The sequence below is a fragment of the Excalfactoria chinensis genome, chromosome 3, assembly GCF_039878825.1.
Source record: "Excalfactoria chinensis isolate bCotChi1 chromosome 3, bCotChi1.hap2, whole genome shotgun sequence".
Lineage (NCBI taxonomy): Eukaryota > Metazoa > Chordata > Aves > Galliformes > Phasianidae > Excalfactoria > Excalfactoria chinensis.
The window spans coordinates 89,007,060-89,028,469 of record NC_092827.1 but is presented as its reverse complement, the minus strand read 5'-3'; the positions used below and the strand labels follow the sequence as shown (position 1 = coordinate 89,028,469).

General features: G+C 38.4%; 1 protein-coding gene across 6 annotated transcripts in view; it reads left to right on the top strand.

Moving 5' to 3' along the window:
* ENAH (ENAH actin regulator) overlaps positions 1 to 21,410 on the top strand; it is an 85,029-nt gene that overhangs the window by 39,330 nt on the left and 24,289 nt on the right. For all 6 annotated transcript variants that reach the window (XM_072332363.1, XM_072332365.1, XM_072332364.1 and 3 more), the window contains exons 2-4: positions 5,115 to 5,280; positions 6,393 to 6,570; positions 16,068 to 16,152. In XM_072332363.1, coding sequence (XP_072188464.1) covers positions 5,115 to 5,280; positions 6,393 to 6,570; positions 16,068 to 16,152 — 429 coding nt within the window. The remainder of the gene's footprint in view (positions 1 to 5,114; positions 5,281 to 6,392; positions 6,571 to 16,067; positions 16,153 to 21,410) is intronic.

The following is a 21,410-nucleotide window of genomic DNA, read 5'->3' as shown; positions in this document are numbered from 1 at the left end:
AGAAAGATCTTATTAACTTTAAAATGCTGGCAAATAGCTACTGAATTAAGCCAAATGAGCAACTTAGAACACATGCCAACTTTTTGGATTATCTGTTTCAGTTGATAGAAAGTAGTGCTGCAGTACCAGGTGTATTTTCTTTTAATAGCAAAGTGGAGAACGCTCATTCTCACTGTATCATGCCAGTAGGGGTTCAGGAACAACTGAGGAAAATCATCTTTCAAAACTCCACCTAGATACAGAACTGGATATTTGGACCTGTATTGTGCTGCTTGTGAAATTCTATTTTTAGACGTCAGTATTAGAGATGTTTGTGGTTTTCTGGCTGTGTGTTGCAGTTTGAAAATCCTCAGTAGGCATTTGGTGAATCAGCATCTTTCCGTTCCTTTCTGACCTAGAGAGACTGCACATTTCAGAATGTTGTTTCTATGAATTGGGAACATACCAGCCAAAAGAAGCAGTGGTGGATATGGCTTAAAAAAGCAACAAAACTCCACAAGTCTGTTTGTTATATTGCGAACAGACTAAAGCTTGAGAACATCAGCGGTCTCAACTTTTCCTTGCTTTTGTTGGAATATTGAATTATCTTTTTCTGTGGCTGCAGTCCTGTACTATTCTATATGCATTTGGTCATCTACAGCCTTCATCCTTTTTTTTTATCCCTTAATGGAGGGAAAGCAAGCATCCCCTTTGCTGGGGGAGGCTTAGCTCAGCAGGCTGCTGGTGTCACTGTGCTCTGAGCTTAAGAACTTGGAATGTGAAAGAGGGAGCACATTCCATTTGGGCAAAGGAATCATGTCTGTTAGGGGTCAGTTTGCTGTGGTTTTTGAACTTTCCATATGATCTCATCACCGGAGGAGGAAAGTATATTCTCCCTTAAGAACAATCTTATGATTCATTACTACTATATTTTTCTGTGTGAGCTTTTCGAGTGCCAGACCTCCCCTTACTTTCCCCCACCCCCAACAAAAACCAACCCCCCTGTCTTCAGCTTTATATAATATTGCTGTAGGTGGATTTATCCAGAATAATAGTTGGCTTCAACAGTCACAGCTTTATGTCTATAGAAGTGTTGCTAATGTGCATTTATCCAGCTATTTGTCGAGTCTGGATTTTGGGAAGAGGGCTCGTATGCTTTGTTTCCTAAGGTTTGGTAAGCGCTGCTAAGTATGAATCTTCCCTCCTGTGGATATAGTTTCACATGCCTAGTTCAGTGAGTTTACTTGGAAATAGATAATCATTTAATTGAGTGAAGATTTAGATTGTCACTTTAGTTCTGCAGCCCACTGGCCCAGTGAGCTGGCAGTCAGCCCCTGGAAACAGCTGCGTGTTTTGGCAGCAGCCTTTGGAGCTGGAGGGAGGTGTCTTGCTTGTCTTCCTGCATACCCAGCAAGAGCTTCTGTTGGAAAGATGTAGGCTGGCCAGAATGTAACGGCTCCTGGGGATGTTACACCAGTAAATATGCCAGAAGAAGGAAAAGCTGTAGAGATGTGAGTCAATGAAGGCTGCTCTAGAAGATGTAGTGACACGGCAAAGAGGTGCTGACCCTTTTCCTTTTGTTCCGCAGCATTAGAGAACTTGCTCATTCCCAGTCTGTCTGAAAGTGTGTCCTGTAATCATACCATAGTGGCTCTTGCGTAGTGAAGGAAGTTGTCTCCTTACATCTGACGGTCAGGTCCTGCAGTCAAAGGAAAATGGGCATTCACAGAACCTCTGTGGGCTATAAAGGGGTCATGTATAAATTCCGTGATGAGTGAAGACCTTCCTCCTGTTGGAAATACAGCAGGGAAGTGAAATAAACATGAAGACCAAAGAATACAATAAAAGGCACTCTTCTGTTTCAGTTGGCTCCTGTCCCTTTTGAACTGAAGATTGTGTATAGTGGAGGAATATGAAGAGTATGGGTGAGGTGCTGGTTAACAGCCCTTCCATAAAACTTGGAGCTTTCCCTGGAGGTGAAACAAGGAAAGAAAGCAAGGCCTTTCTTTTTTATTTGTTAGACCTGTCAGTGCCGTGGTGCTGAGGTACACGCATGGCTGTTTGATTTGCTGTAGCCTTTTGAGGGCAGGAGCTCAGCTGTGGCTCTTGCTTTAAAAATGAGAATTTTGGGAGGGAGCCTTACATATTTATAGTGCTCGTTGGCTGCTATACTCAAATAAGCATCAAAGAGAAGGCCTGAGAATCCATATTTACAAGAGATCGTGCCTTCCTGCTGTTCTTCAGAATAAGTAACAGTCGTTTTAGAGTGTAGAACTTTTACTAAGAGAAAGAAATTGAATTTGTCTCCCTCCGTGTAGTAAAGTGCAGTTATTGAACGCTGAAAAAAACCTAGCACGCTGTGATGCTTTAATTTGTTTCTGATAGCAATGGTTTCATTTGTCTATCTTAAATGCTGCAGCCTGGTAAACAAAGTGATGGATGGTGGGAGCTGTTAGCAGGAGGGGAGTTTGCTGCCTTCAAATTGGTACCTGGATAGGAAAATTATAGGCACGGAATGTGAAAATGTTAGTTTTAGGACTTGTGTGCAATGAAGGCAGAGTGCTTATTTTGTAATAATCAAGTAGGTCAAATGGAAATGGTTGGTATTTGCCTTTTTTAAAGGATGTGAATCATCCTGTATCTTTGTGCGGGTAAGAATTACCCACTGCTATTAAGAAAATGATTTTATTTTAAATGGAGCATGAAATATTAGTGATCGAGAGTTTTGCATAGTATTTCCAGTTGTAAGGCATAGCCTGAGAAGTGGAACTCAAAATAATGAGGACAATTGCTAAAGAAAAGCTGGGAGTAGTAGTCAAGGCCGCTTTGTGCTTTGAATTGTGTCACTTAAATTCTGAGTAGCTGTAAAATAAGTAGGTTTTTTTTCTTATGTTGGAAAATAAAAATCGTGTAGAAAAGGAGCTTTTCCAGAGCTTAGACATGTGGAAGGACTGTGATAGGGCAGAGGATAAGAAAGCACTGAAGAAGAGCGTTTGAATTTGGTGGTCTTTCCTACTAATTAAGCCTTCTGATCACTGTACCATTACCTAATCATTCTCTGATACTACCTTACTGTAATTGGAATGTATCAGCTTATTGTCTCCGTTTTTAATAGGATCTAAATGTTTGTGTTTTTTCTTTGTCTGCCACATGATTGTGACTCTGAGATGAAGTTATTTTTTAACGGGAACTCTGCAGGCCACGTGGCTCTGTTTCCAAATCAGTATCTAGGTGCTGTCACTTATGGTTTATCGTGCTTATGGTAAACCCAGATTCAGACATAGGAAAACTGTTGTAGGTTCAGAAACTGTCTAAATTTTGTACAAAACTACTCTGTAATGTAGAAAACCACTACTTTGTGCTTTCTGATCAATGCTGAGTATTTCTGGATCTGAACATTGGTAAGATTGTTGCCAAAATAGCCTCTAAATAAGGGAAGTCTAATGTGTTTTTGGATTGCACTCTTTTCAGATGAGGGAATGCCATCCTACCTGTGCTGTGCTTTTTAATACGACTTGCGAAGCGCCTGAAATTTGCAGTTTATTTTATTCACAGGAGTAGGAGAGTCTTTGCAGCTAATGTTTCTCTATGGACCAGATATGGTCCTTTAGGTCTAAGTGGTAGGTTTTAAGATGTGTATACTGCACTTCTTTTCCCAGTATAGTTCATAGGCTATAATTTTACTCTACCTATATTTACCTTATTTCTGTCTGGAAAAAAGGTGGCCCACTGAAAGGTTGTTCTCCTGTTATGAGCTTAGATTGTGAGACTGGAATAAGTGTCATTTTAGAATTGAGAGTGTATTTCTTCATCTGATCTTGATTCTGTTGCTGTTGTAAGAAGTGTGATTTCTGTATTCTCGCTTCTCCACCATTCTGGTGTCGAGCATTTACTCTGTTAGCTGGAGAGCTGTGGGGGAAGTGTGATGGAAATTGTTTTGTCAAAACCATTGTCATTGAAAGCTAGCAAAGCAGCTGGATACATTTCTGTGTTTTCTTGTGTCAGGAGGTGGAGGTGAGATATAGGGAAATCTCTTGATTCTTGTCTTTTTTTAGTAGGGGTGTGTGGGGAGTTGTGTTCTCCACCTTGGTATTTTATGGACAAATATTTCATGACTATCCTCTTGTGATTTATTAAAAGAAATAAATAAATGAATGTCTCCTCGGCATTCTCCGTCCTCCAAATGGGTGCACCACATTCTTTGCAAGCCAGGCATCTCATGTGTTTTCTGTAATGTCGGGTCTGCTGGAGTGCAGCGTTCAGAGAATTTGGCATACTGATAAGAAATCATTCCTTTCTATTTTTATGTCCTGTCTGCATCTGGATGTTTCCCGCAAAGACAACTTGTGTTGGCCCATCCACACCCCTCCAATAAAGCCTGTTTATAGTACATTCTGCTTTCCTTAGTTTCATTTCTGCTATGATGCCATTCATGGTATTCTCCCTTTAACGTTAGGCTGTGCCTTAGCTTTCAGATGACTGCTGTAATCAGGATTAGCTGTGGACGTCAGTAAAGTCCCCTGATGTTGAAACTGCAGTTTTCAGTAATCAACAGAACCTTTCCTTAGGGAGGAAATGTAAATTCCAGGTGCTAACTGATGTAAAATACATCCAAATGGAAAAGCATTTTGTTTATGAGAAGATAAACTTCTGTGTGCTGAACCTCATCCTAGCATCTATGTGTGCATGCATGCATTTGTATTTGTTTCCTCATACATATTAACGGAAGCCGGGGCCTTCCAATCTTCTTGTAGAAGTAGTTGCCCCTTGGAAAATGCAAGTTGTATGAAACTAGTACAGCTCCAGATTCTTTGTTCTTCACTGTTGGTCCAAAATGTTGTATAGAACTTCAGCATTTGCTTAGAAAGCTCATAGCTGGTGAGGAGGACAAAAGAAAATATGTAAAGAAAACTGCTAAGAAAAGGTGCAAAGAAAGGAAATGCTTTTTTTATTAGTAGTTATACAGTATTTGTCTTTATTGCACATGTTCAGAATGATTGCCTGTTAGCAAAATGTCAAAGTGATAGCAGTTTTGAATTAATGGAAAGTGAGTAAGCTGCAAGGAGCGCTACCTTAACTTTCTGAGTGAAAAGAATTCTAATGTTCTGATCTGAAATAAACTTGTATTTTAACAGTGAACAGAGTATCTGCCAAGCACGAGCTGCTGTAATGGTCTATGATGATGCCAATAAGAAATGGGTACCGGCTGGTGGATCAACTGGATTCAGCAGAGTTCACATATATCATCACACAGGCAACAACACATTCAGAGTCGTTGGCAGGAAGATTCAGGATCATCAGGTAAGTGAATCTCTGAAAATTCTGAATAAGAACTTTAAGCTAACTTTTTGCTTCTTGTTAACACTAAGAATACTATTTTTGGTAATTTGGGAGCTACAAATAGTAAATTTACTTTCATTTTTAACTTGAATAATGAAATTTTATTATGACTTTCTCCCCATAAAACTAAGCACTTTGTATATCTTTAAAGTGATTCTCCTTGTGCAGTCTTTAGCATTCCTTCCTACAGGAAATGTAGGGAGGAAGAATAGTAGTGTAGATATAGGTGATGTGGTTCTCTTTAATCCAAATATTAAATGTAAGGACTTGTTTTCTTGCTTCTTCTTGCTCATTTTCTCAGGTCAGTTTATTCCAAAAAACATCTACTACCCTGAGAACTGGAGAAGGGAGCAGTAATGATTAAACTGTGATTCCTTGATGAGGAATTTAATAGATCTTGATTAAATAGCAGACTGGCACTCTGTCTTAAAATTTGCTCTGCTTTGTGATAACTTGGGCTGGAATTATCTTTTTGTTTGAGGAAAATTTCTATAGATCACCCCTTTCCCAGCATTTCATGAAATGATTATCTGCTGTTGATCTTCTGTCATGTACGTGAGGTGTAGTCTGAAAATACCTTGTCTGATTTCTCACTAAAAACTTGTTGCAATGAATAATACCTGTGTATTCATCTGAGGAAAGGTTTTTTTTTTGTTAGCGGAAAATACTGAGAGGATATTGTTATCCAAGTGCAATGAGATCTTAATGGATGGCTGGTAAAAAATGGTTGCTGTACTGGCTAGAATTTATCACCTTTTGTGTGAGCTGTAACAGTCTTGCAGGATGATGCCTTATGATGCGTAGTAGTAGTCCATGTAAGCTGCTGCTGAAAGCGCTGCAAGATAAGGGATGCAGCATTCACAGGAGGAAGGTGATAATTTCATGAAAAATATACATGTATTCTAACAAGTGATGTGAGATTAATGGAAAACCAAGACAGTTTCTGAAATCCGGATGCATTTTCACAACTACTGTGCTACTAAAAGTCAGACCTCTTTATATTGCTCCATAAAATCTAAATGAAACTTGCAACGAAACAGCAATTTTATTTATTCATTTGTTAACTGTTATAGGTGGTAATAAACTGTGCCATTCCAAAAGGGCTCAAGTACAATCAGGCTACACAGACCTTCCATCAGTGGCGTGATGCTAGACAAGTGTATGGTCTGAATTTTGGCAGCAAAGAAGATGCCAACGTCTTCGCAAGTGCCATGATGCATGCCTTAGAAGTATTAAATTCACAGGAAGCTGGTAAGTCTTTCAACTTCTTTATTCATTTATTTATTTATTTAAATGTAGATCAAATAGGGGTGGAAACATTTGAATGTTTATGCAGAAAAGTCAGTAAGTCTTGTTTCTAGTCATGATTAAGCCTCCAGTGCATTTACTTATTTGGGTGTTTCGTGCTGCTCATTAACAGCGATTCTCAACCTGATGCTGTCCACGTGGATGCAGTTTGTAAAAACAAAATCTATTTCCATGGTATCTCTTATATGTAGAAACTTACAGACTTCATGTTTTTTGGGAAACAAAAAAAAAATTATCCCGTCAAGAAACGTGTTACTCTTAATCAGGGTACTTTTCAGGATTTCTAAAACTATTCAGTGTTTTTTATCTGTGTCAGTGTTTTTCCTTCCCAAGGAGTAATTGTTTATTATGGACATCTTAGACTTTTTTTTAGCCTCTGAACTTTGGAATTGGGATTGTCCTGTTGACAATAGGATAATGTTCTTACCATACAAATTTTTAGCTTCAAAACTTTGGATCCTAGGAGTAACATTGAGATTAGCACATACAATTTAGACAACGGAGCTATTATTTAATTTGCTCTCTTTCATTGGGAGATTGATGCTGAAGATTTAAACTCTTAGTGGTGAATTTAGTGGATTTCGGTCTTTGTTTGATATCCATAATCTTTTCTAGATGCACATTACAGCAAATTGATCAGTATAGCATTGGGACACCCTCAGATGGAGGTTTTATTTTACAAGACTTTCTAGAGACTTTTGTGTTCATGTAATCAAATAGAATTCTTTTGTCCTCATTAAATTTTCAAGTTTGCCCTTGTAACAAGAGAGTGTACTTCTGTGCCAGGTTTCTTTCTCTTGTAGAAGAAATGCTGCGGGTAACCTTAGCGCAGCTATCTCAACTACAGCAAAAAAAACCCAAAAAGGTGACTTTTCAGTTCCTTTTCATTCTGGTAGTCATTTCAAGAACTTGCCTTTTGAATCTAAGCTGTCTGCACCTAAGAGGGATGATGCATTCTGCAGTACTTGTATATGAGGCAAAAAAATAAAGGGTAGTTAGAATTAAGATGTCTTTTGCCACCTAAAGTAATCAAACTGCGTATCCTGTTCTGCCTGCATATTTTCTCCTCTTCGAGTTCTTTCTTCCTTAAGGACTATTTGATCGTAAATGTTTCATGTGCTCCAGGTGTTTATTATCAAACCACCAAGCTTTACAGTGCTGCGTGTAAAAGCATTCACATGCATACATACAATTTGTTTTAGTACATGAAGGTCATCACGCTATATACTGGTTGTTTTTTTCTTCTGATTCACCTGCTAGACTTGTAAAAAATTTGTATGATGTGCAGTCTTAGCTGTTGTGATACTGCTTCAGACGTGTACTAAAGAAGAGAGCTTGTCTCTCCTCCAGAGTAAAACAAAGGATACTGCTGTTTCTTGGTGTATCTGAGAGAGCATTTAAAATTGGTGTAATAAAATCCAGCATAGATAACCTCAATTCTGCAAAAATTGCTTACATTTGAGCTATGATTCTTGCAGTATCCTTATTTCCCGCAGTGTTTTCTCATTTTGGCAATTCCTTTCATTAGTGTGGTTATATTTATTCATAGGAGGAGATCAGTTTTAATGCTAGCTGAGTGCACTGTTAAGAAATTCATAAAGATGTAGCTGAGTTTTAAACTTTGTGCTAAGGTTCACAAAAATCTAAATGACTTCTGGGGAATATTAAAGATTATTTTGTTGATGTGCTTTTGGTTTGCAAGGGAGCTGTTAGAGAGCTCTCTCTCTTTTTAAGATCATGTAGTCTTCATCTCCTTCTCTTGCATGTATGGGAAAAATGTCATTGTTTTCTACTCACAGTGGCCTCTCTGGAAGCTTAGTTTAGGATCTCTCTCCCTCTAGTGGACCTGCAGGAGTAGACAGGGTGCGTGCAGCACTGAGCACAACAGGCTTTTTGTCATTTAAATGAGTGTGTAGAACGCAGAGTGAAAGCACTGGAAGTTGGAGTAGAAGAAGAACATTATTGCAACCAGCAACTTTCTGATTTCAAAAAGTAAAACCAAAGCATTTTCCTCAACGCTGCCTTCCTTGTTAGTGAAACTGTTTGAGATGTGCTGCATGATTAGCTTTTCTCTCTCCCTGATCTGGAGTGCTGATCATGTGATTATTGCAATTTCTCTTACATTTGAACGTTGGTTACTGGAATAAATGCAAAACTTAACGTGTTCTCACTAGATTTTGCATGGCTGCAGTAGCTGTGCAAGCAGCCCCTGTGCTTCTGCTGACCAGCTGAGCGGACCATCAGCTCTCTGCACACCAGAACAGAAGGACAGTGTGCAGGGTGGAATCCTTATCCTGGGATTTGAAGGCAGTCTACTGAGGCTATAAAGTCCAGCTCAGGAGATGTATTAAAAGTAAACCAAACGTTGTTTCTGGCACTCAGTTGGGAAATTTTCAATAGACTTCATTTCATTAACGTAATTGTTGCAGGCAGTCAGGAGGTACTACGCCTTATCCAGATGACAAATATGTCATCAGTTTAAGAGGTCATCTGAAGAGGATTTCTGGCTTAGAAGTTGCATGCTGTGTGTTCCAGGTATTCAGTAATTGCTCGTAATTGTCTTGAGTAAAGATAAGTGCTTGCTGTGTAATGCGTTGCACTACAAATACAAAGTGATTGTGGAACAAGAGAAGAGTGGCAATGAAGGAAAGCAGATGAAAAGGGAGTTGTAGGCTGGAAGGTTGGAAGAAGGAACAGATATCATTCAGTTTTACTGCAGAATGCACATTCCAGTGTATTTGGAAGTAGTATTATTTTGGAGCACCTTTGTCTTTAGTCCCAGGAGGGCTTTGCTAAGAGAAGAAGAAAACAAGTATGGGACTTATATTTGTAGTTTGCTTTGTAAAGTTCTTTGCAGATAGAAGATGAAAGAAGAAGTAACTGAAAGATGTTGTACAACTGTCAATAAACCCATACTGATTCTTTCTGATATAATCGTATGCATGTAAGATTCAGTGTGTTTGTTGTTTTTATTTTTGCCTTACGTGATGTGTTAATTTATATGAAAATCAGGAAGAAGAGGAAAAACTTTCCCTCCCAAGATATCTTTATTTTGCTGACCCAGCAGTAAAAACAGTGGAAATTGCATTACTTCAACGTGGTCAGTAACCCTGTGAGTTAGATTGTTTAGTTATTAAATAATCCAACCTTTACAGAAAAAAAATGCTATTCATATCATAGGCTGAATAGTTTAGCATCTTTGGGAAATACAAACTGGGCTGGAAACTGGGGTTTGCCTCATGATATATAGAGATCAGAGGTGTAGAGATTATTGAAGACTGAAATGAGAAATACACGAGAAGTAGGGGGAAGGAGAGCTTCTCCTCTTGCTGTTGAGTTTCTCATCACGCTGAAACTTGTATCAAGAGAGAAATGATTCTGTTGCAGTGGAGTAATTATTCTGTACCTGTCCTCTTGGCATCTCTGGAGCAGGCTGTCAGCACTCCCTGTCAGAATGATAGGAATGTGATGTGGTATTACCTGTGTTGTCAAGAGCAAGCTAATATCTCTTTTTGATAGTAAGCCTTGCCTCTTGTTTTTTGTATATTGGATTGATTAAAGAGATTTTTTTGTGTGTGTTTTTAGCTTCTGTAATAACTAATCCTGAATTATATGCCAAAATACTGATATGAAATAAGCTTAATAAGCTTGAGTTCCATGTAAGATTATCAGAACCATCATCAACTTCTTGATATTGAGAAGGGCAGGGGGGAGTTGCTCAGTTTTCAGTGATATGCTCACCTTTAAAAATTGCCCATGTGATATTTCTGATTTATGTGGCTCTTGAGGATAAGTGTTGCATCAAATTGTTAATTTAAAGTGTTGAGGTGTGGCTGTCAACCCAAAGTATTTCATGAAAAACTGATAGTTGGTCTTAACTGAATAGCAACAATAGGTAGAAGTATATTTTATGGATGAAGTTCTTTTTAATAAACATTGGATACTGATATATTTTTCTCTTGAGAGTTACATTAAACATTCCCAGTAGGATTTGTAGCTAGACTAAATCCGAAGCCTTTTCTAAATAGTGTTGTCATACAGTCATGAACGTAATTGTGGAAATATCACTTTGTTATAAAGGTTCATTTCTTTAGCATTATACAAAAACAGTTATTGTTTATAAAATAGATACTTCAAGAAATTTCGACAGAATTGGGGAAAAAAATGTAATAAATACCTTGCAGTAGATTTATGTATTTAACTTTTGACTTTGCTTCTTTTTAAAGATGATCATTGTAATTTTGTTAAGTGACTTTAGCACTACATTCTAGAAGCTTTTGTCTCTGTTTCCCCTATGTAGAAGGGTGATAGAGAAGCCACAAGCTTAAGGTCTCCAAACAAGCTTGTTCCCAAGCCAAGTGTAACACCCAGCAGTTTTATTTTCAGGGCTGTGCTGCTGCTGATAAGGAGGCTGTGCTAGCTTTGATAGAAGGCTTATCTCTACTCAAATTCAAATGTATTTTTATATATTTTCAAAAGTCTTTTTTATTCTTGGCCCTTTTTTATTACCTTGATCAACTAAAAGTATCTGTGAAGTGAAATTAAAAGTGTTGGCTTTCTATATAAAAAGAAAAATATATTTTTCTATATAAAAGGAAATGTAACCTAATTACCTTTCTGCTAAAATGAATAAAAAAGAGTCTATTAACTCAACTGAAGGCACTTATGAAATGGGAGCCACATATGAGGATGTAGATATGAGATGTAGGTAGAGTTAGAGATGAGATATAGATTTGAGTTTCAGTCGGGCCAAGTGTCGGGTCCTGCGTTTTGGTCACAACAACCCCAGGCAATCCTATAGGCTTGGGGAGGTGTGGCTGGAAAACTGCCTGATGGAAAGAGACCTTGGTGTGCTGATGGACAGTTGGCTGAGTATGAGCCAGCAGTGTGCCCAGGTGGCCAAGAGGGCCAATGGCATCGTGGCTTGTATCAGGAATGGTGTGGTGAGCAGGGCCAGGGAAGTCATCCTGCCCCTGTACTCCACATTGATGAGGCCTCACATCAAGTACTGTGTTCAGTTTTGGGCACCTCAGCACAGGAAAGACATGGAGGTACTGGAACAGGTCCAGTGAAGGGCAGTGAGGCTTGTGAAGGGCTTGGAGAATCAGCCCTATGAGGAGAGGCTGAGGGAGATGGGGCTGTTTAGTCTGGGGAAAAGGAGGCTGAGGGGAGACCTTATTGCTCTTTCAGTGTTTGAAAGGTGCTTACAGTGAGAGTTGTCACTGGTGACAAGTGACAGGACAAGGGGAAATGGCCTGAAGTTGCGCCAAGGTAAGTTTAGTTTGGATGTTAAGAAACACTTGATGATCTTTGAGATCTTTTCCAACCTGAGTAATTCTATGATTCTATGATTTTATATTGAAAGGATTGTGAAGTCTTAACTGGACAATGATTAGCTTGAACAGAAGTACTTGAGTAGTGGTTTTTTACCTGTTAATGCCCTGTTTTTTGACTGCTGTAGTCTTATTTATGAAACCCTAATCCAAATCTAGATCTGGGTGAGTGGCGTTGCTTTGCTTTTGCTAAGGAGTAGGTAGCAGCACTCCCTGGGCTGTATTCTGTGATGCACTGTAGTAGGACAGACTCTGAACAGTAGAATTAGAGACAAATAAGAGTTTACTTCACTGTCATTACTTTTCCTATTTTGGGAATTGGTAGTAGGAAGTAGAATTCTGCTTTCCATTCATTTAAAAAAGGTTATGCATTTATTTTATGATACGCTATTTTATTATCATATTATAAGAGTTCTTATATTCTACAGCAGAATTGAATCTTTTTGTTCTGGTTTTGAACTCCTGTCTGGTGTGTGTTCTTTGCTTAGTAGATCTATTCAGGTTGTCCTTTATGACCTTTTGGAAAAGGCTTTCATTACTATTCTTAATGCACTTACCTTTATAGCATATGCCTATACAAATTAACTTGCTGTCTGCTTTCATTCCATGTGTCCTTGACAAGTCATTCCTACTTGGATTGGAATATCAGACTACCTAATGGATTTGTTACATAGTTTTGGCGCTGATACACTGAGAAATTAGGCAATGGGAATTCTTAATTACTGGGTTGTTTTTATAACCGCTTCTCTGTATATCCTCACCTCAAAATAAAAGTGCCGTATTTTTGCACATTTGTTGGCCTGACCTAGCCCTGTATGATCAGCTCTGAAGCAAGCCTGTCCCGGTAAATGAAGAGATGCACTTGCACAGAGCTTGTACAGGTCCTTGAATAGCCTGTAGTTCGTGGATTGTTCCTATATCAAATAGCAGATACCCTGCTGTTCTGTAGGGTTACTGTCCTACAGGAATGTAATGTCTTCAGGTGCTTTGTCAATGCTACTAACGTAAGACAAGGGGCATTAAAAGAGGCAAGGTGGAGAGTTTGAAGTAAAACTCCAAAGCAGGACAGCATAATAGCAGAGATGGGGGGAGAGGTGGGGGATATGGGGAGGAAACAGACTGAAAGATATTGAGAAAATCATGTATTGCCAACTTGCTAACTGTACCTTCCTAGCATTATGCAACTGGAATTAATAAATTCAGCTCTTGAACAGTCACACGGAGTTAGGAAGTCAATTTTAGAAAGGTGATATTGAGGATGCTTAATTTGGCTCATGCAGCTGCCTGCAGCCTGATGTCCTGCTTTAAGTGGTGCCAATAGAGTCATCTGTGGGAAGAACCAGGACAGATCCTGACCTAGCTGGAGGAAGCAACTTTGGCAGGTTTTTCCCTTGAGGGGATTCCTGATGCATTGGATTTCCAGTCCATCTCTCATTAGTCAGTTGTCCAAACTGTTGCAGAGGAAGGGGGATGCAAAGGTGAGAACAGGCTGAAAAGCAGAAAGCCTTTAGAAGGAGATGGTTGTGAACAGATGAATGTGAAATCATATCCTCTGTTAAAATATACCAGAGTGCACTATGTGTACATCCTCGAGAGATGGAAAGACATTATGTTTTCCTTGAATTCCAAATATGTAGACCGTTCAGCCTCACATTGTATTTGGCTTGTACTGATCTTTCAATGTAGAGTGATCCTGTAGCTGCTTCAGGCTTCTTCCATGCAGGGTCTGTGAGTGCTTCTCTGCAGGCTTGATGTTGCTGGTATGTTAACAGACCAGATGGCTTTGCAGCTCACCATTTCTTTCCTAAAAGCCTTTGTTATGCTCAGGTTGCATTTTCTCATGGCAAAAATACGAGGTACTAAACCCAACCGTGTTAATTGTTAGCAGGTGACTGTTTGGGTTTCTTGCATGTACAGATGCAAATGATGTACCAGAACTTTCCAGGCTGGGTTGGTTAGATTCTGCAAGCTTAGCTTGTATGTTTCGGCACTATGTGTTCTAGGAAGAAGTCTGAAGCAGTGAGACGTGAAGCTGTGATCCATGGTAGAACACAGTCATTTAAAATACAAATTCTATGTGTAGAATAACAAAAGCAAGATACAACAACTGGTCTGTGTTACTTCATTTCCCTCCTTTCCCTTCTGTCTTCAGTGAGCACTTAAAATAGGGGAAGGTTTGATGACGTTCCTTCTACTGTGCTTTAGTTCCAAATAGTTCCAGTTAGTGAATGACCGTAGCCATCATCAAAAGTTGTAGTCTTTTTTTTTTCTAACTTCTGTTCTTTGCTTTCTAATGCTTAGACCTATGTAGTTTGTTCTGACAAATTACAGGTCTGAGGAAAAGGAGTATGTGAGACATAGCCAGCACTTAGTGGCACCCAGTACCTTCGTGCAGCCATACAGCTGCTCCTGGATAGTGTCTAATTCTAAAAGGCCATGAAAGGCTGCAGCATGGTGCAGACAGCCAGGCTGCTTCCTGGGCTGCCTGAGAGCTTCAGTCACAGCTTAATGGGCATAAAAGCCTGGCAGCTGTCATGCAGGGGAGATGAGCAGAGAAATGTGTAATTCCAGAAGTTTTAAAGCACAAAGCTTTCCAGATGAGTGGTATATTTCCACTTACTGACAACTTTATTATTAATTATCATTGTAGGTAGATCTTTTACATTAAAGATAATATAGATTCACATTTGTTGAGAGCTCTCAGTGATGGTCTGAGCAAAAGTAAAGCATCCAGGGCATTGTTGTGCACTTAGACATGAGGACCTTGTGCTTGCTGAAAAGAATAAATAAGAAAGGTAACCTCTGTAATACACTTCTGCTTCCGTATTTTGTAAATAAGTTTATATGCTACACTCTAACAGTAGGATAGAGAAAAGTTTTAGCATATTCAGTATTTATTGTCTACGTGACCTCAGTGGAAACAATACAGTGCTGTTTTGAGTATGCAAAGCTTGTTGTGTTGCCTTTGAGCAGGGCACTTGTTTGCTGAATCTGAGGCAGATTAACTGTCCTTGATGTCTCAATGTGTTGCACATGGTCTCTTCATGTTTTGGATGACTTTCCCAAGTTCAGATGGCAAACAGCATCTTCATTTTGACATTTGAGATGGATGAGATCTCATTACAACCCCCCCACTCTGAACTACTTTGGTGGAATCTTGGCAAGAAATTCCTGTTTTGCTCTGGGACCTCCTCAAAAGGGGATCAATTTTTATTAGTTCTAATTCTCTTTGATTCTAAATTCTGTAATCTTTGATGTAGCTGCCATCTAATCGATTTCCTGTTTTACCAACCATTTCTGGAGAAAAAAATGCATTTACTATGTACTGTATGTGATTCCAATTTTCTGTCCTTCAATTTTGTTAGTTCTTAAATGATTCTGTACTCTATAGGTGTTTGCAAGCAAATAGGAAAGCCTCTTTGCCTTTAGAATCGCCCACCAGTCAGAAGTCACGGCTGAGTGATGTCCTTCTCGTTTACATCTCTTGTGTTTAGTAGAACGTGCAGTTTTTGCAGTTGCTGTGTGCCTTTTGCTCTTGACACAATACTTGCCCACCCCAAAAGGGAGTTTTTCTGATCCAAGTTGAGAAGCTAAAATCGGAGTGAATTTTGGTGTAATTTGTAGAAACATACTTTATTTTCCTTCTTTATTATGGTGATAAGCTTCTGATGGCTTTTTTTCTCCTGTTCTTTCTTTTTCTTCTTTTTTTTTTCCTTTTTTTTAACTTCCAGTGTTCTATTTAGGTGAGTGCTATAGTTTTTGAGCCTTTTCTATTCCTCAAGAACATTTGTTCACTGTTGTAAGAAAACAATGGACTTGGGTGCTTTTCAAAGCTTTCATTAAGTCCCATCATCTATAAAAATTTGTTTTGCGCTTCTGTGAAATTTTCATCCATGTGAAATAAATCCATTTTGCAGATCAGGTAACGTTTGTTGCAGCTTTTATATGCTGTATTATGTTGTTGAGCTTGTTTGGCTTATAAAGCAGGCAGTAGACAGCTTCTGTGTCATGCGATGGCTGTCCATGTTCCTTGATTGTTGCACATTTTTCCCCCTTTCACAAAGTAGAAGTTCAAACCATTGACTTATGATCTGTCCTCACTTTTAGGTCCTACATTGCCTCGACAGAATTCACAGCTTCCCTCCCAAATACAGAATGGTCCATCACAAGAAGAATTGGACATCCAGAGAAGGTATGGTACTGTAAGTGAGCAAGTTGTTCAACTGAAGAACGTAGTAGCTCTTCACTGATAATGAGAAGTTAAATGATGAGGACTTTATGATCTCTTCCACTAGAGCAGTGTATGTTTGTGATTTTCAATAGCACAGCTTTGCTTTATAAAAACTTCATAGCTAGATCACTTGTTCTTGGTTTCCAGCCATTCTGATATTGCAAGGCTTGGTGCTGTTGGCCTGTCATGAAGGAGTTGATGTTCAGATTGGAAACCTTGAAAGATTTCACCACTGCTATCTTCAGTGAGACTGTTTTTTTTTTTCCAGTGGCTGTTGTAGCTTCAGGTTTTTACACCTGCTTCTAAAGAAGAAAGCAAAAAGCAAGCAAGGAAGTAACTTTTAACCTTTGGAAGTAGATAATAAAATAGCCAAGGGGAATGGCTTTTTTTATTTCTACTGGGTGTGGATGTGGTAGATCAAAATATCATATGGGAAAACTAGAAAACTTGTTCCCTTTATACTATCTTAGACAACAACAAAATACCCTACAGCCTTCATTTTCAGCTTCTAGTGTATGAATCCAGAAAACCATTAGTGTAAATTTCAACTGTAGCAATACTGGGGGAAGTCTGTGTTCCCCTGGCCAGGTGGCAATCCTATAAGCAGTTTTCTGTTCAATGAGAAACCTCTGAGCCTTGTCCCATGTCCACTTGGTCAGACCTGTAACATTTTTAACATGTAGGATTTTTTTTTCCAGTTTGTTTTCATGATTAGTGCGTCAATCATTTGGCCACATTCTGTGAACAAACTTCCAAACTGTCATATTTCTGCTTTTATTGCCTGTCAGCACAGATTAGTGCTGTCTGTAGAGTGTGTGGGATGATGGTCTGTGAAATGGCAGGGTATTCTATGGTAGGGGTATCAGACTGAGTTGAAAGTGGAAAACAAAAGTCTTCACTGCCGTTGAAGCAGTCCTGGATTATTTTACCATCAAACCACTCCCAGGAGATTAACTGTTCCAGAAGGGATGCTGGGAGTGATTTGGGTTACACAGTGTACAGATGTAGGGAGTGGGGTCCTTGAATGGAAAGTAAGTGGCCCAGATTGACAGTGTAATGCACGTAATATTTTTCCTGTTAGCACTGAAAACTGTTAACGTACTGGGTCTTATTGGTGATGGTACCAAAGATTTTTCTGTTTTTACACTTTTTTCTTAGTTTATGTAGAGGTGAGCAAAAACAGATGGCCAATTTACAAACAATGCATATTAGATGAATTCGTTACACATGTGGAAAAAAAGTATTGACATCAATATTGGTCATAATTGTCTTTCGGGCAGTATATGACACTTCTTAAATCTGAGGAGGAATTGCTTTATCTGACAGTTCCCTTGTTTAAAAATGAACATCAAGAAGCTCATTACAGATCTGCCTGTTTAAGGTGTTTACGTGTAAACCTGCTGTCATGGTAAAGGTCTCTTTTCATGTTCCTTTCCTTTTGACAGATTTTTAAACAGCTGTTTTTTTTGATCTTTTTTGTTCCACTGTAATATTTTTTTAATGCTATTTCCCTTTCTGTTCCTTTAGAAGGCTTTATTAATTGAAATTTCTAGTGCTGAAAAACTTAGCAGAAAAGCATTGTAGATGGGAGTCACCAGAAGGAAGTGCTTCCCTGTATGAAGAGCTCTGAAAGTCCCTTGAAAGTTCTTATGCATAAAGGCTGTATTATTAGGTGCCGTTCTTATGGCTTCACTTTTTATTTGTTCTGTGTGCCCTACTTGTTTTCATCTAACATAATGTCCTCTTTGAAGTCTGGTCCTGGTTTTGATTTCTTTTTTTTTCTGCCCATGAAAAAAGATAGGGAATGACAATGAGTACTTACGTTCATCGCCAGATTGTGGAAAAATACTGCTTTTGTGACAACAAGCCTAAGAAAAACACAGTTTTATCAGAACATATCACAAATATTCTGCAGTCTCTCTGTTTTTTTTGGTTTTTTTTTTTGTCCCTGTAAACATATAGTTATAATGCAGTTCAGTTAACTCTGAGCTACATCTTTTGCACTAAGTCTTTCAGCTTTTAGACTGTGATAACAACAGCCTTCCTGTGATAGAGAATAGTAAATAGTTGGGAAGAAAGGTACTTATGTACTTATTACATTTGACGGGTCTGTGAGTGACATTTCTAGTCTCAGTAGAGGCAGAGTGGGCAGAATTGACTACTGTGGGGAGCAGAAAGATATGAGGGCACAGGAGAAGGGGATGAATGCCACTTTGTGGAAAGGAATATGGAGTTGAGATACATCGGTAGAAATGCAAGCTTTGCGGTCTGTTGCTTTTGAAATATGTCTCTTGTGATGAGGGGTTTCTGTTTAACGTTTGACTTGATAATAATTCTCAGTGCTGGTCTCATATCTCTTCTCTTAAAAATCTCTCAATCCAGTAGTGTTTGACCAGCTTCCACACTGAAGAAGTTTAGGAAAATACGTTTTAGATGATTCTAGGTTTGAGAATAAAAGATCTGCTTTCATAAAAAGTGAAGTTGGAAAAGGACCCTGTAAAGATCATCCAGTCCAACCTCCTGCTTTTGAAGTAGGGCTAATTTCAGTGACTTGTAACTTCAGGACTTCCCTAGACACAAATAGACACAAGTATTGCCTCACAAATACTTTGCCACAGGAGTGGCTGGTGAGGAATGGCATATTAAAGGGAGATCTTCAACTCATCTAATGTTATACTTTGCTTTCATAGCTGTTGAAGAATCTCACTGAATCTGGGAGCTGAAGAATTGAATTAAATCTTTGTCAACAGAAATTTCTTATCTTTTTTCAGAGATTTTTGCTTTAGAAATCACTTAGATGTCTTACATTTTGAATAAAAGTATTAAAATATTAATTGTGCTTTGCAGGATGTTTGCACTAGCTAGTATGCATTGAACAACAGTTCATAAGGCCACTAGGACCAAATATGCAGTGTGAAACACAGATATTTTTATAAGGCTAAGATTATAGATTGAGTGGTTGATAAAACAGCTACACCTGGTAAATTTTAAATCGTCATTTTCTTAAAAGAAACCTTAGGACAGATGTGTGCTTTCCATATCAAAATAACCAGGGAGTATTTCAGGCTAACTTTTAACTTGCAGTAATGTAAATGTAACAATAATAAGCTTTAAACACATAAGCTTCTATTTGATCCTCAAAAGTGAAGGCTTTCTTTTGTAAGAGTTATTTTTCCTTTTGTCAGAGTGTTAGTTATTTCGTAATGAGCAACCTCAGTTGACATAGGTATTTGCTAATAGCTTCAGAGTTGATTAACATTTTAAAATACAAGATGAGTTCATGGCATGCCTCTGTGTGCTACTCGTGAGTATAAATTTACCTTCTCTTCTAGCCATGGTAAATATATTGTCAGGAATATGATTCACTGAGTTGGTATCTGGTATGACACTGAGGAATTTATTGAGTTAATGTTTATAAATAACTTCAAAATCATCGCTGCTTCATAAATAAAGAGACCAAGAGCATCAGAAACAGAGGAAGTGTATAGGTTGTAAGGAATAATGAAGGTATACAAGCCACCTGTTGTCTTTCAGGGACGTAATGGACCAAAAGTTGACCGACTTTTGTCGTAAGTAATCAAAAATATTAAGTTCTCAAAACTCAGTAGCAGAATAGTGGTAGGGTTTTCTTGGTAGTTATTAAATACTTGAATTTTGCTTACAGCTTTTATTTGTATCTTGGATTGTTTGATGCTATTAGAGAGAACTTGGCGTGTGACTGCTAGAAAGTAGCATTGGTGTGCTGCTGTATTCATAACATCTTTTGGGAGACTTCTGGCAGTGGATGGCAGAAGTTCAGAGGCTGATAAGGATATCAGTTCTTATCACATTTTGAAAGGCTTAAACGAACGGATTGGATCTTACATATTTAATGTATTTTTTTTTTCCAATTAATAACCACCATAAGGTGGTTAATTTATAACCACCTTATAAGGGTCTACATTTCTGGTAAATTTATCATTTTGAATATAATTCCAACTATTTTAAAAGCATACAGAGATACTGAGAAAAAATACACCTGCATCCTGCAATTAAGTAGAATGTAGTAGAATCTAGTACATGTAATGTAAAGAAAGTTTGCCCATCACTTTCTGTCCCGATAGCCTGAATTCTACTGTTGGTTTTCTTTTTTTCCCCTAATCCGTGACCTTTCTCTAGTTAATAGCTGTATATATTGTTTCCAGTTCTCTTCTGCCTTTGAATTTTATTTATCTGACAACTTATTTTGGAAAAGTAGTGTTTATTTAAGGGCACACAAACTGATTAGGTTTGACTGAGCAAATGGTTATGTGTGTGTATTAAGTATGGTAGTTATCTTCCTGGTTTAGGTTTATAAATGTTCAGTGGAATACTACCGTGTGTCTTATAGAGTCCACATGAAGTTTACATTGTGAAGTCATCATTTAGGTGGAGTCAAAGGGTAGGTGTGGTTTTTCTGTGTCTTTCTGTGGTTTCTTTCTTGAGCAGCACATAGGCACGGGGTTCTGGGGAGATGAAATTGTAGCAATATAGCTTAGTTCTCAGACTGAGCTTGTTGAGGCAGTTTCATGGGCAGTTTGGATTGAAACAACTTCTGCTTTGCATAGTGGGAAGAGAGGAGAAAGAGTCAAAAACATTTTTTTGTCACATCCTAAAGGCGTCAAGAGTTTTTTTGCCCTCAGAGTTTCTGGAAAACAGAGAGTTCTGATATGGTAATGACACTTTGTTTTTTTGGTGCCTCATTTCCATTTACAATTTCTTTCCATTCACAGTAATATTTTTGTTAGGTCTGTCAAGTCTGGCTGGCTAGAGACATAACTGATTTTATGTAGGGGTAATGGGGGTGCAGGCCTGTTACAGCTCTGAACAGCTGTGGAGGTCAGGCAGCACTCACGTATTCAGCAGACTGAGAAAAGCTCTCTTCCATTAAGCAGTCCTATAACTACATTGGCTAAATTACAGCCTTAATTGCTGTGATTGAATATGTATGCTGCTTGAAGGATGGTTCTGCAAGTATGTTAGTTGATTCTTGAAAATGTCTCTTTGAAATCTTACTATTTCCACAAAATCTTCAGTTCTTTGGGTTTTATTTTTCTGTTTAATGCAAAATATGAAATCAGGGTAAGAAAATAGTCCACATCTTTTCCAAAACTTTCATTTGATTCCATTTTATGAAGCTAATTCCGTCCCTGTCATACTCACGGAAATACCACTGAGGGTTTGCCAATGAAAGCAGCTTT